We start from the raw sequence: 12355 nt of genomic DNA, 5'->3' as shown, positions 1-12355 counted from the left end.
CTTCAGCTTCAGCAACAGAGACTCGTTTCGGCAACGCTACCTCGTCTGCGACGAGCACTGGGACAAAAATGGCGGCCCCATATTCTTCTACACGGGAAGCGAAATGAACGTGGAAGTACTCGCAAACCAAGTGGTAAGTTGGACGATATCTTTACGGTGTCTGCTTCATCGCCTGGGAGTATAAACGTTTATTGAGAGCAAGAGATGGACTCGGGTTGAAGTTCTAAGGAGGCATCCTCAGTCTAAGATGCCTTGGGTGGCACCGACAGACCTTCGGGTCAGCCGGTGCTCGCCAGGGCTCTCTCCTAAAGCTCGGTCGTGGAAAAGGGCAAGATGGGGGAATCGGTGGGGATCGGTTGCACCCGTCAACCAGAAGGCGTGGCGTTCCAGGTTCTTCGCAAAATCGGCAAAGCGGGGAGTTTTGACGGCTAAAAAGGTGGACCCAATGGGATGCGGAAATGTATTTGTTTGGAGAGTGCGTAGATGCGTGTGGAGGGGCAGCGTCTGACACGACAGTCTGTAGTTCTATGTAACGTCTCCGTATACGAGGTCAAGGGCTGTACGGCACCCGCTGGGTGGGTGGATTCTTGAGCGGTGGCGTCAGCTAGCCGCCTCATTTCAAGGGAAGCAGGGGTGCCGTGATGAGCTGGAGCCCATACAATCTTGAGTGACCCCCTCGGGGGCTGCTGTTGGATGATGCGTAGGGTTATTGTGTACAGGCGCCCCCAGCGAAATTCCGACGTGCCAGCTGCGAGTCGGTGACGATGACCGATGCGTTAGCTTGCAAGTGCGACTGCGATGGCAACGCCCTCCCAACGTGAAGGATTGTCGCCGGCAAGAGAAAAGCCGCAGCGGGGCTCGTTTTTGACAGCTACGATGGACACTGGGCCTACTCGGTTGAGGCTAACATAGATCTTGAACGTGGTACTTTCCTTCGGCGGTGCCTTTACAACATGTCGGCGGTGTCCAGGTGATCTTGCTAGACTAAAGCTTGCCGCCTCCAAGGGGGCTGAAGAAGTGGCGGATAAATTTTATTTATTTATTTATTTATTTATTTATTTATTTATTTATTTATTTATTTATTTATTTATTTATTTATTTATTTATTTATTTATTTATTTATTTATTTATTTATTTATTTATTTATTTATTTATTTATTTATTTATTTATTTATTTATTTATTTATTTATTTATTTATTTATTTATTTATTTATTTATTTATTTATTTATTTATTTATTTATTTATTTATTTATTTATTTTCTGGAAGCTCAGTGAGGGGCCCAAGTAGGAAAGACATCTGAAACATTTGCTATACGCAGTACGCTATAAGCCGTACCGAACACAACCGGTGTCGGCGATACCGCCGTTTACCTTCGGTCGCGTTTGTATGAGCTGGTTGGCTTGCGAAGTTATAGTTATTTGTTCATATCCTAGATGGCGCTAGCGACGATTCTGACCAGCACCACGCTATTAGCGGAGCGTTGCTGGCGCAGTACTAAAAGCGGTGTTGGCAGAAAACGTTTGCGGAGCGCAAGCGCAATATTTTGCGCGCGATAAACGCTAGCTCCCGCTATACTAAAACTCTCTAATGTTTGCACTGCTCCATGTTAGCGAAACAATTAAGGATAGACATTTATAGGCAGTACGTTTTAAGATACAGTTGAACCTCGTTATAACGAACACTGATATAGCGAAGTATCGGCTATAGCGAAATAATAACAGACGTTGGTTGGTCACGCTTTTTCTCAATGACACTTATTCTTTTATAACGAAAGTGAAACCATCGGAGCCGCGTGATATCAGATGTAACGAAGAAATATTTGACCAGGAGGCTGAGAAGCTAATTGTAAAACCCACCCGTAGTCCTAAACTGCAGAAGTATAAAGGTCCTTTTGTTCGTGGACACTGTGGAAAACTTCATCCCGCTCAGTGCTGTGAGTATCCACCAGACGAAGGCCCCATCCTTCGTCAAATAAGTAAGGACGCAGTCCTGTTTTGTCAAGTGAACTTTGTTCTGCTGTAAGTTAATTCACGTACTCATGCTCCAGTTCATTGCGCTCGAAATGCAACAAGGAGAAAGTTAAGGGTTACCTTGTGTATAGTGGGTTCGAAGCCTAAAACGATGCATTTTTGCATCAAGTATTTTTGCGCAAGCCAGATAATCGATCTGTTGTAGCGGATTTTTACCTCTACTTTAATAACGAATATCGGCTATAGTGAACCAATTTGCTGTCCCCAAACTACTTTGTTAATAACGAGGTTTCACTGTATAGCGAAAAAATACTGCATGGGGATGTAACGGCGTACTCTAAAGTTTCGGTGTATTTCGTCTCTATTTGTGAACAGGGGATGATGTACGACTGGGCACCCGACTTCAAAGCGATGCTTGTGTTCGCCGAGCATCGCTACTACGGTGACTCGCTGCCGTACGGAGAGAGGTCGTTCAGCGTAAGTCACGACATCTCTCGTTCACTTCACCGCGGTGGATTAGACGCACAACTGCTCAATCATTGGCTTCATGCCCCGCAAGAAACTGTGGCGGCGTCGTGGAAAGCATTGTAGGGGCGACGCTGGCATGACGAGAGAGGCTGTCCAGTGGCTGTTGGGCCACCTTTCCTGTCTTCTCGTCTCCGGTTTATATTAGCAAGGAATAGAAATGCTCGCAGAATGAATCTTGTCGAATTCGATGCGAAACATTTTTAACAGCGATGCTGCTTGAGCTTGGGCCGGCGAACGTGCACAGGAAAACCTCGCCGAGCGATGGCGTCATCGCTTGCACCGGCACCGCTTTACCGTCGCTTTCCGGGATCGGGTGGGACTCGTCTCGCCACCTGTCGGGGGAGCGATACAACTGGTACGAGCACGGCTTTGGAAACGCGCCGCGGGGTGGGTAGCTCTATCGCTTGTTGTGACGAGTGGTGCAGTTTTGACGGTGCAAATAGAAGAATAATGCCAAAATGAAAGAAGCCAAATAGAAAAGCGATAACGCTAATCAACTTCTTAATTAGCGTTTAACCTACAACACCACACACGCCGAATGGTGGCCACCGAGTGAATTAAAAAAATGAGCAAACTCGTTCCGCTGTGCGTCCGAGCTTCACCGCAAAGCCGGCAGGCATGCATACATTGTACGTACTTTAACGACCCAGTGTTTATTTCACTTTGGCGTGCTAACGACGATACCACGGAAAGAAAAACGTAGCCGAGTGTTCAAGCATAACCATAACTGAGGCGGCGGAAATATTCTGTATCCCCTCTGGAGTATGCGCCATCACCACCATCGTGGTGCAAATAACCGCGCCATTAGAGATCTCATGCCCGCACCGATCAGCTATGGCCCCGAACCGTGCTGCCTGTCGTCCCCTCCTGTAACAGCTAAGGTCATTGATGTCACTGCCAAACCATGTGGTTTTCCCGGCTAGGAAGCGGCAGACGTGAATGAGCACTGAAGCACATGAGCAAACCGCAAGGGTTCGATCTAATCACTGGAAGGTGTCAAAGAACCGCTCGGAGGCGAAGCCGATCGAGTACGCTTTCCCGAGCTTGGACGGGAGATGACCTCTTTACGAGTTCGTTAAGGCGTCCGTGGCTGCCGACTTTGTCCGTCTCCTAAATGGGACTCGCCTCGTCTCGTGGTCGAGGAATCGTCATTCCAGTTCCGTCCATGCGGTCAGACCTCTGAGCGGAAAAATTCGGCGCCCTTCCTCCTCCAAAAAGGATGACCAGCGAAGCTGTGGTGCGTAATGTTATAGTCATCTTAGCGGCTAATTGTCGCATAATTTGTTTCCAGACAGTTCCGGTAAAACGGCAGTTACAGCCGTTTTCTGCAACCGGACTTCCTCCGTGAATGGTCATGTGTTGATAGCCCAGAGTAATTCTTTAATGTTACAACTGCACTGGAACTAACTATGTCAACTATACTCGGTGACAACTTAAGAACGGCACCGGAAGTTGCCGCTGTGCCTTATCACCGTGGCCGGATGTTTCTCCGCGCGGCGCAAGTAGGCCGTTACTGGGAATATTTTGAGCATGGCGTGAGCCGTTCCCGTGATTTTTTTGGACTTAATATGCTTTAAATGACTCCAGTGACGACAAACAAACTGCGTGAGACAAGGCAGACGATATCACGCATTCATAGCAAACCCCTTTCAAAACGCGCGCGCACTGACGTCACGGGTCCGGTACTTTGGCGGAATGATACACTACATGAGGTGGGGCCGTTCTTGAGTTGTAACCGGGTATAGATGAAAACGGGTCGCCTTAGCGGCTGATCACAATAAACTTTGTTTCGGGATACTTTTGATAACGCAAGAGTTGAAGCGTTTGCTGTAACCATACTCCCTCCTTAGATGGCCATACTTCACTGTACAACACGCAATGGGAAAAGTCCAGCTTACAAAGACCAAGGCGAACACCGATTTTCTCAAGGTCGGCTTCACTTCTACACACTAATGTATTGATGAGAAGACATCCCTTCAGGGGCAATATAAGCCGTTCTACACCCAAATACGAAGGCGTAGGACCTTATTTAACACCGGAGGTGCGGTGGCTGCCGTAAGTTCGCCGTTGCAGCTAGAAAAAATATCAAGAAAATGCCGAGTGCTCGGGGACCGCCGAGTCCACGGCTCGCGCAGTGGATTTAGCAAAAAAAAAAAAAAAATACCACTGTCGTCAAGCGCTACCGCGCATGCAAGAGAAAAAAAAACTCCAGCGCTAATGCTAAAGTTGAAAAGAAACCCTGCTGGGGGAGGTCACCGCGGTCACCGCATTCTCTAGAAGACACTATGGATAATCGGAGACATGGTTACGAGTGTGCCAATCTTTCCCGAGACGACTTGCAGGTCCCGCCACCGCTGCCTCGATTCGATAACGAACAGCTGGTGGAAGTGTACCATGCTGAGGCTAACTTTGCATCCCCCGCTCGCCGCGAAGAAGACGACGACCTATTTGCATATCACGACGATTACTGACATCGCAACTATGCAAATAATACTGAAACTGTGCAAATACTGAAACTTAACTATGTGTCCGGCAATGCTCACCCCTAACAGCCCCGCCATTGAAGACTTGCGGGTGAGTGCAAGCTTTCCTGATTTTTTTTTATTTCTTTATGAATTTCTTCCTTACGCTGATTGTGAGTCGGTGAATAAACTATATGGTGCCCAAAACTGGGGCAGGAGACGGGTGATATGGGATGTTCCGCGGGTCTGTTCCTTAAAACCATGGTCTCTAGCGGCATGGTCTCTAACTTGCCGTTTCGAGGATTCGGACGAGAGGCCTAGCGTCACATCTTTGGATTTAACACCTCAAACCCGCACCCACTCAAACATTTTCTCACTGAACACCAAGCAGCAGGTGCCGATTCGGGCCGTATACCCAAGCCCAAACGTTAGGCCTACGGAGTGCACACCCGAGAGTTGCTATGGGTACCGTAATTACCCGATTCTAACACGCCCCCGATTCTTACGCGCACCCAATTTTCCTGGCAGAAAAAATTCCCTCGCACTTCCCCGAGGAGGAGAGTGTGTAAGTGCGAATGCACGGTTGTTGATTGCACGATTACGGTGGATATCGTGATCTTGGAGTGGAGAGCAGGCGCCCAACACCCGCAGTCACTGAGCGGAGAGAGGAGGAGGAGAGTAGCGCCCGCCGTTACGGCGAGGGCTACACGAGCGCCCTCACGCGTCGGAATGCGGAGCGCCCGCTACGCGAGCGAGAGCTCCTCCCGCCCGAAGTGGAGAGGAGGCGCCCAACACCCGCAGTCACTGAGCGGAGAGAGGAGGAGGAGAGTAGCGCGCGCCCATCTCCCCCCGTCTAGGGAAGACGAGGAGCGCGCGCACCCGCAGCTGTTGCTATGCGGACGACGGCGGCGGACGATTCAGGCTCGCTTAAGAAGTGCATTCGCACTTAAAACGCCAAGGCGCCAAGAATACACTTATACACTGCATGCTTCACCCCTCCCAATGTTTCAGGTTGGTGTATATGGCCCAGTTTTTTATTAGTATTAATCATACATCATTGTTATTCTTCGGCCCGAATTTATTTGACGTACAAAGCAATGGTTCGATTTGAGAAATGCACTGAATTTTAGCTAAGTAGGACATTTTACTCCATATTGAAAACCACTGAGAAAAAGGCCATATTGAATTTGTTTGCACCCGCAGTGGTGGCTGAGTGGCTATGGCGTTGGCTGTGGCGGGTACGATTCACGGCAGCGGCGGCCGCTTTTCTGATGGTGGCTAAAAGTAGCCCGCGTGTTCGAGATTTCGGCGCACGTTAAAGATCTCCAGGTTATCCGAATTAATCCAGAGCCCTCCACTACGGCGCGCCTCATCGTTGGCGCGTTAAACCTCATAATTAATCGATTTGTTTGCATTCACAAACCGAAGCCATGGCTGTTCTTCATCACATGCCTTAAAACATGTTGCAGAATGAGCGTAGTTTTTAGTAGCCACAAAGTACGAAATATGACATCGTTAGCGGCATTGCGGTGACATCTTTGGTTTGTAACGAACCCCTGATGTCAACGAAAGACCCAAAAGGGCCGGCCCAAACTTCAAAGACACCGCTCTACGCCTCCCAAGAAACAACTATATTAGAACGATAGCACTCACCGCCTTCCTGCAGTGATGACAAGTTCGGTTGTGTGAAAGGTCGAGAAGGGAAGGGATGTGAAGAGAAAAATCTACTACATCTTGGTTTCGTGCTTATTCCAAGGCTGACGACAGCGAAAAGAAGCAGAAATCATTCGTGAATGAACTCTGCGCGGAGTACTTTGAAACCAAATGCTGGACCGTTTGTTTTGAAGCGAAGCTTTATACCTCCACCCCCAAGGCTTCTGTTGCGACGGTTGGTGTCAACAGAGAACTGCCGCGAACAAATAAAAGAAGTTCCTGCCACCGCCAGCAAGGGAACCTGGAACGAATGGAGAAACGGAGTGAGATCCCGTTGTCTTACCGATTGAGCTACGAGCCACGCGGAGGCGGGGGAGACAGCCGATGCACTCACGGCGCACATCTGCGGGTTTACCCCCTGCGTCCTCTCTGAATGCCACGTGATAGCGGCGCGCGACCTCTCGCGCCGTTGTGCACTCCGTCCACGGCACTTTTAGTGGCTGTGTGCGAGCCTTGCGAATGCGCTAGGAGTAAGTAAACATAAAAGGAAGCTCACACCAGGACATGGCATCTGGCTCCTCCTCCGTCTGCCGCCGATCTCGTCGCCTCCGTCGGCGGCAGCAGAGACGGTGGAGAAGGGAGATCGTCTTACACCGGGTTTAAGCACCCTTTCATTTTATCAAAAAAGTTTCCACTCATGTGCTTTACCAATACAACTCAACCAACAACCATACACTCAATCAACACGTTGATTTGACCTTAGCAAATAATATCTCTTCGAAGTAATAAAGGGTGCGGTTAAGTGCATTTCATTTGTCTCTGGTTTCACTCTCTGTAGAGCCACGTGTGTGAATTCAAGTGACGTCGCATGGGTAATCGGTGTGGGTGTCGTTTACAGCTTCGCTTTCCAGCCGCCTTCACAGGATGGGTTGGCGTGCTTTTATTTGTTTTCCCGCGTATACATACGTAAAAAAATATTGACGCTTTTGATGCTCATACGCAATGGCCGTGCCAGACGCGCATCGTTTATTGCAGGGCGGCAGAGAAATTTTGATTACTTGGAAATCTTGGCCACCTTGGAATATGGACACATGGATGTTCTTTTTGTTGTTTTTTGTCGACGTCAGAAAAATGGCCGCCCGAACATTGATAGAACATACATCTTTAACAGCGGTTTAGCCACCAAACACCTCCTTCGGGTCACATTGGTCAAGTACAGTCGAGTCCACTTATAACAATACCGTTTATAACAATATATCGGATATAACGTTATATCGAATGTAACGATGAACAGCTATGGCACCGTCAACTTTTGTATTCTTTCTATGGTAAAATAACCCGCTTATTACAATGCCCAGTGATTTCCCTACACCCCCCCTAGGGGGTGTGTAGACCCCCCCTAGTTTTTCTGGATACCCCCCCTTGAATCCCGAAATTTCACTCTTGTCAGTCCTTGCATGGACCTTTTTCAGTATCGATCTGCGCATGCGCGGGCTGCCCGTCTGCTATTCTTGGCAGTAGCCTCGGGCAAAATAAACAAAAGTGCGCCCCCCGAGCTTGCTGTTAGCTTTGCGCGTATTTAGTTCCTTTTTTTCGTTAGCTCGTGGCAAGTTCGTATGTGCATACAAAAAAGGCTTTCAAAGGAAAGGGGCAAAGTGGTTTGAGGCTGACCACGCTGCGAGCACATTGCTACCAGCCAGGGAGTAGCGAAAATGAAAAAAAAAAAAAAAGTAACGGAAAAGGGGAGCTTCAACGGCCGCAGATTAGTCACGGAAACTTTCGCCTGCTACCGTGACATTCATATGAATGGTACGGGTGACGGGTGGGTGCGGGAGCAACTGCAGGACGAGAACATTTTGTGCACGAGTTCTCCGAAACCCAGATATTTTCGGGGGTGTGCCTTACTGCCATTTTTAATCCTCCGAAGTGGAATACGCTTTGTGTTTCTGTAAATGTATAAATAAAATTTCACCCTTTCGATATTCGATTTTTTTCAGCGTCTTTATTTAGCCTAGTACCATGTGCCAGGTCTTCAATTGCTTTTGTTTTTATGGACCCTGGATGATTAGCGCTGCTTTCACGCTGCGTCAAGTAAGACGTGTGCAAGTTTAATTATAAGAACTGCAAATAAATAACATATCGATTCGCCAGAGGCCACTGGTACAGAGCAAGAACAAGCCCGTGAGGAGGTACGAGCAAAGCATATATCGACAAGCACTCACCCAAAATTACTTCGACTGAGGCCTCCTTTCACTTGAACTAAGTGCAGTAAACACACATATAATTTACTTTCTTCATTGATTCGATGCCGTTCTTTGTTTACAACCGTAATCTTTGCAGAAGCTCTTTCAGCATGTACATTTAAAATGGGCAATTTGGCGAGGCGAAGCGCTACGGAAGCTAATCCTGGCGTTTTAATAAATCGGGAGCGTACAATCGGTGCCTGATTTATAAGTGCTGCATAATTCGTGTACTGCCTAAACATTGTTTCAAGAACTCAAATTTTGTCACTGACCCTGGTAACAAGTTCGAAAATGTCCGTATACGTTGAAAAATGGCGAGAAATTAAAAAAAAAAAACTGAATACGGACCTTTCATGGTAAAAAATGAATTTCTCTAAATTTGTTGTTTTCTTAGATTGAATAGAAAGCCCCGCCTCTCAGGTGTATATATGTATATAGAGAAAATGAAAAACGTACGTCACGGGGGTGAGCGTTTGGTTAACAGACGTCTATTATTTAACTAGTGGGATAAAAAAACAGCTTTTCTAGTTTATGAACCCCCCCCCCCCCCCGCCATTGAGACACCCCCCCTTGATTCGATGCCTGGGGAAACCCCTGACAATGCCCCAGTGCCACGATATCGGATATAGCGATTGAATCCAGTTATATTGTGCACCAAAAGGGCAACAGTGATGACTCTAACGACGTGATTGCGCAGCCTACTCAGGTAGTGTCTTCGTAGGAGGCCCAATGCGTGACACAGTCCCTCGGGGACTTTGTTTCCGCCAAGGACATTTACCTCAGCTTGGTGAAGCACGAATAGATTTGCGCCAATTGCTTCACACGCGGGAAACAGAGGTGACCAACTGTGGCTTCTTTTGCGCAAATTAGTAGTAGTGCGACATTGCTGGCATGCGAATAAAGTGTTTTGAGCTCTGTTCCGTCTTTTTAGTTTGCAACCCGCTTATAACTCCTATATTCTAGGTGTGCGACCCTTATAGGCAAATTATTAACGACAGGCACGGTTAGGCTGTGGGCCTCAGCCATTGCGCAGTGCAACAACCTTGCGGCCTGATTGCTCCAGTCCCAGCAAGGGAAAAACAAAGTCATTGTGACATATCACCTGCAGGATGACGCAGGTGCGTCTTGCTCAACATTGCGCATCGTATGCATGGCCAGCAGCAGCTTATAATTGTTAGACTGTTGTGCATACCCTCCACCATGCTGCGACATCGTACAAAGAGTTAATGTTGTTATTGCTCTGAAAAAGAAAAGCACTCGATTTTTTTTCCTGCGTTGAGCGGAGATTATTAATAAAGGGTGGTTGAACGATTTCATTGTGAACCCGTAACAGTTATTTATTTTTTCGGTTCAGTTCCGGCTCGAGTAAGCGGGCTTAAAATACAACGGTTTGGGTTCCGGTACAATTCCGGTTAAAATTCCGGCTTTCGGTTCGGTTCGACACCCTGGTATATATATATATATATATATATATATATATATATATATATATATATATATATATATATATATATATATATATATATATATATATATATATATATATATATATATATATATATATATATATATATATATATATTGTGAGCGTTTACTTGTGCACCTGTGAACTGCCCCACACCGTGCCCGTCCACCGTTCACCGGTGTGGTCAACCTCTTACCTGTCCATAACCATTACAATCATCTTTTGTACATAATTATCATCCCAAGTCGCTTGGATGTGGAACCGCGATCCGTAAAGTAAAGGACGGAACCGTTCGCTCTGCTGCCTCCCTGGGAGAAGCGTCCTGTCTCCTTACAATATTGTGAGCATCAATATGTGCGCTGCGCTAGGGCTCGCTTCAAGGACACATGGAAGGTGCCTGTTACTTTTGTGTCCAATTCACCTTGCACTTCGTCTGCGTCTCACGTCCATTATCATCGTCATGTCGTACGCCATCTGTTTCTCATACGCATCCACATCATCATACCAGGGACTGCAGTTCTGGGTTGCCGCTCACAGTAGACGCGCTGTTCCGGCTATTTGTGAGACGTCCTTTCTGTAAGACGGCTGTCTTTGACGTATCCCTCAAGTGGCGGATGTCAGGCTCCGACCATCCGCGCATCGGCGCTCGCACCAAGCCCCGCTCCTCACAGGCCGCGGACGCCTCGACGCCAGCTGGAGACATGTTCGGCGGCACCGCTTCAGTGACAGGGCTCCTGACGCACAGCCACGATCCTGTGCAAGACATGGACGCCCTCTTCGGGAGATGTTGCAGCCTGAAGACGGTGGCCATCGTGGCCGGCACCGTTTTCTTCGTCGTGCTCGTCTCGTTGGTGGCCGTCGTTTCGGCAGTCAAGGCGCGTACCCAGCGCGAATCACACGGGGTCATGGCGTAACTGGGGTCCTCGGACTTCGACTTCAACGGGGCCGGCGCATCTGGGAGCGGACATCCAGCCTCTTCTGGTTCTGAGCTGTATGTGGACTTTCGCAACCCCAGCTGCAACAACACGCTCCATGGGGGCGATGACTACGGTGAACTGAACAAAACATGAGTGCGCACATTGAGGCTCACAATATATATCAATCTATCGAACCGAAATAAATAGCGGTACAGTTACGGTTTGGGTTCGGGTGAATTCATTTCTTTCCGGTGCAGCTCCGGTTCGACGAAATCCCAACCCAAACCGTTTCGCGAACCGGTTCGGTTCGATAACTTATTAGTGAAGAGCCCAAAAATGTTTTGTAGTTTTAAGCGATCATAAAAACTAAGAACTATGCCGGCGCATATAAAATACATTTTTTTAAATAAAGGTGGTGCGATTTTAAAGACAACCGTAACCGTTTAGGCCATATAACTAGGAAATCCGGTAAAGCAGTAGCGGTTTACCAGATACTTTCCCACCCAACCATTTTACTGTCCTGCGGACCACTTAAAGGAACTGCCTAGGGTCATGGTATTTGTGGTATACACTTTCTCAACCTTCCTTTTTTGTTGTTGAAATTTAAATCTTCGCTCTGGAATCCCTAATTTCCTTGAACGTAAACCTCTCGGCGAGTCACTTCCGTACGTTAGCAGGGGACCTGAATAAATACCAGCTACGTTCGCGCACTTCACTTAATTAAATAATACCCCCCAAGAACTAGATATCGTTAGTTAAGAATAGAGTGCTCACTTCAATGGGGTTTGTTTTCACGCCGGCCGTAAGGCCAAACCTCGGAGGCTTCTTTGTTATTGCCGCTCTTTTGTGTCCAGCCGAAAAAGCGGGCCCGGAGACGACGCATACAAACGCGTCGGTCGCCCCATCAAAGCTGAATGCTGTGCCAGCTTTCCAAGGAGGAATTGCGTTCGTTTGGCAAACCGGCGGAGGGGGCACCGTTGACATTTTAACTACCGCGATTACCGCCATGAGAAAGCCCGAAGCGGACGGGAGCTGAAGGTCAGTCAAGGGATGAAACCTTGGGTCAAACATAGGCAGAGGGCACCAGACGACCGACGGTTGCCCTGCTCAAAGT

The 12355-nt window shown here is 47.9% G+C and overlaps 1 protein-coding gene across 1 annotated transcript in view; it reads left to right on the top strand.

Annotated features, from left to right (window-relative positions):
• Window positions 1–12355, top strand: part of LOC144161708 (lysosomal Pro-X carboxypeptidase-like) — a 40638-nt gene that overhangs the window by 3556 nt on the left and 24727 nt on the right. The window contains exons 2-3 of the mRNA XM_077692327.1: window positions 1–133; window positions 2349–2450. The exon at window positions 1–133 is cut by the window's left edge and continues 2 nt beyond it. Coding sequence (XP_077548453.1) covers window positions 1–133; window positions 2349–2450 — 235 coding nt within the window. The remainder of the gene's footprint in view (window positions 134–2348; window positions 2451–12355) is intronic.

Source organism: Haemaphysalis longicornis, unplaced genomic scaffold, assembly GCF_048455015.1.
Source record: "Haemaphysalis longicornis isolate Haplotype H1 unplaced genomic scaffold, Haemaphysalis longicornis Haplotype H1 scaffold_12, whole genome shotgun sequence".
Lineage (NCBI taxonomy): Eukaryota > Metazoa > Arthropoda > Arachnida > Ixodida > Ixodidae > Haemaphysalis > Haemaphysalis longicornis.
Note: the sequence above shows the minus strand (reverse complement) of the source record. Positions and strands in the feature narration are given on the sequence as shown.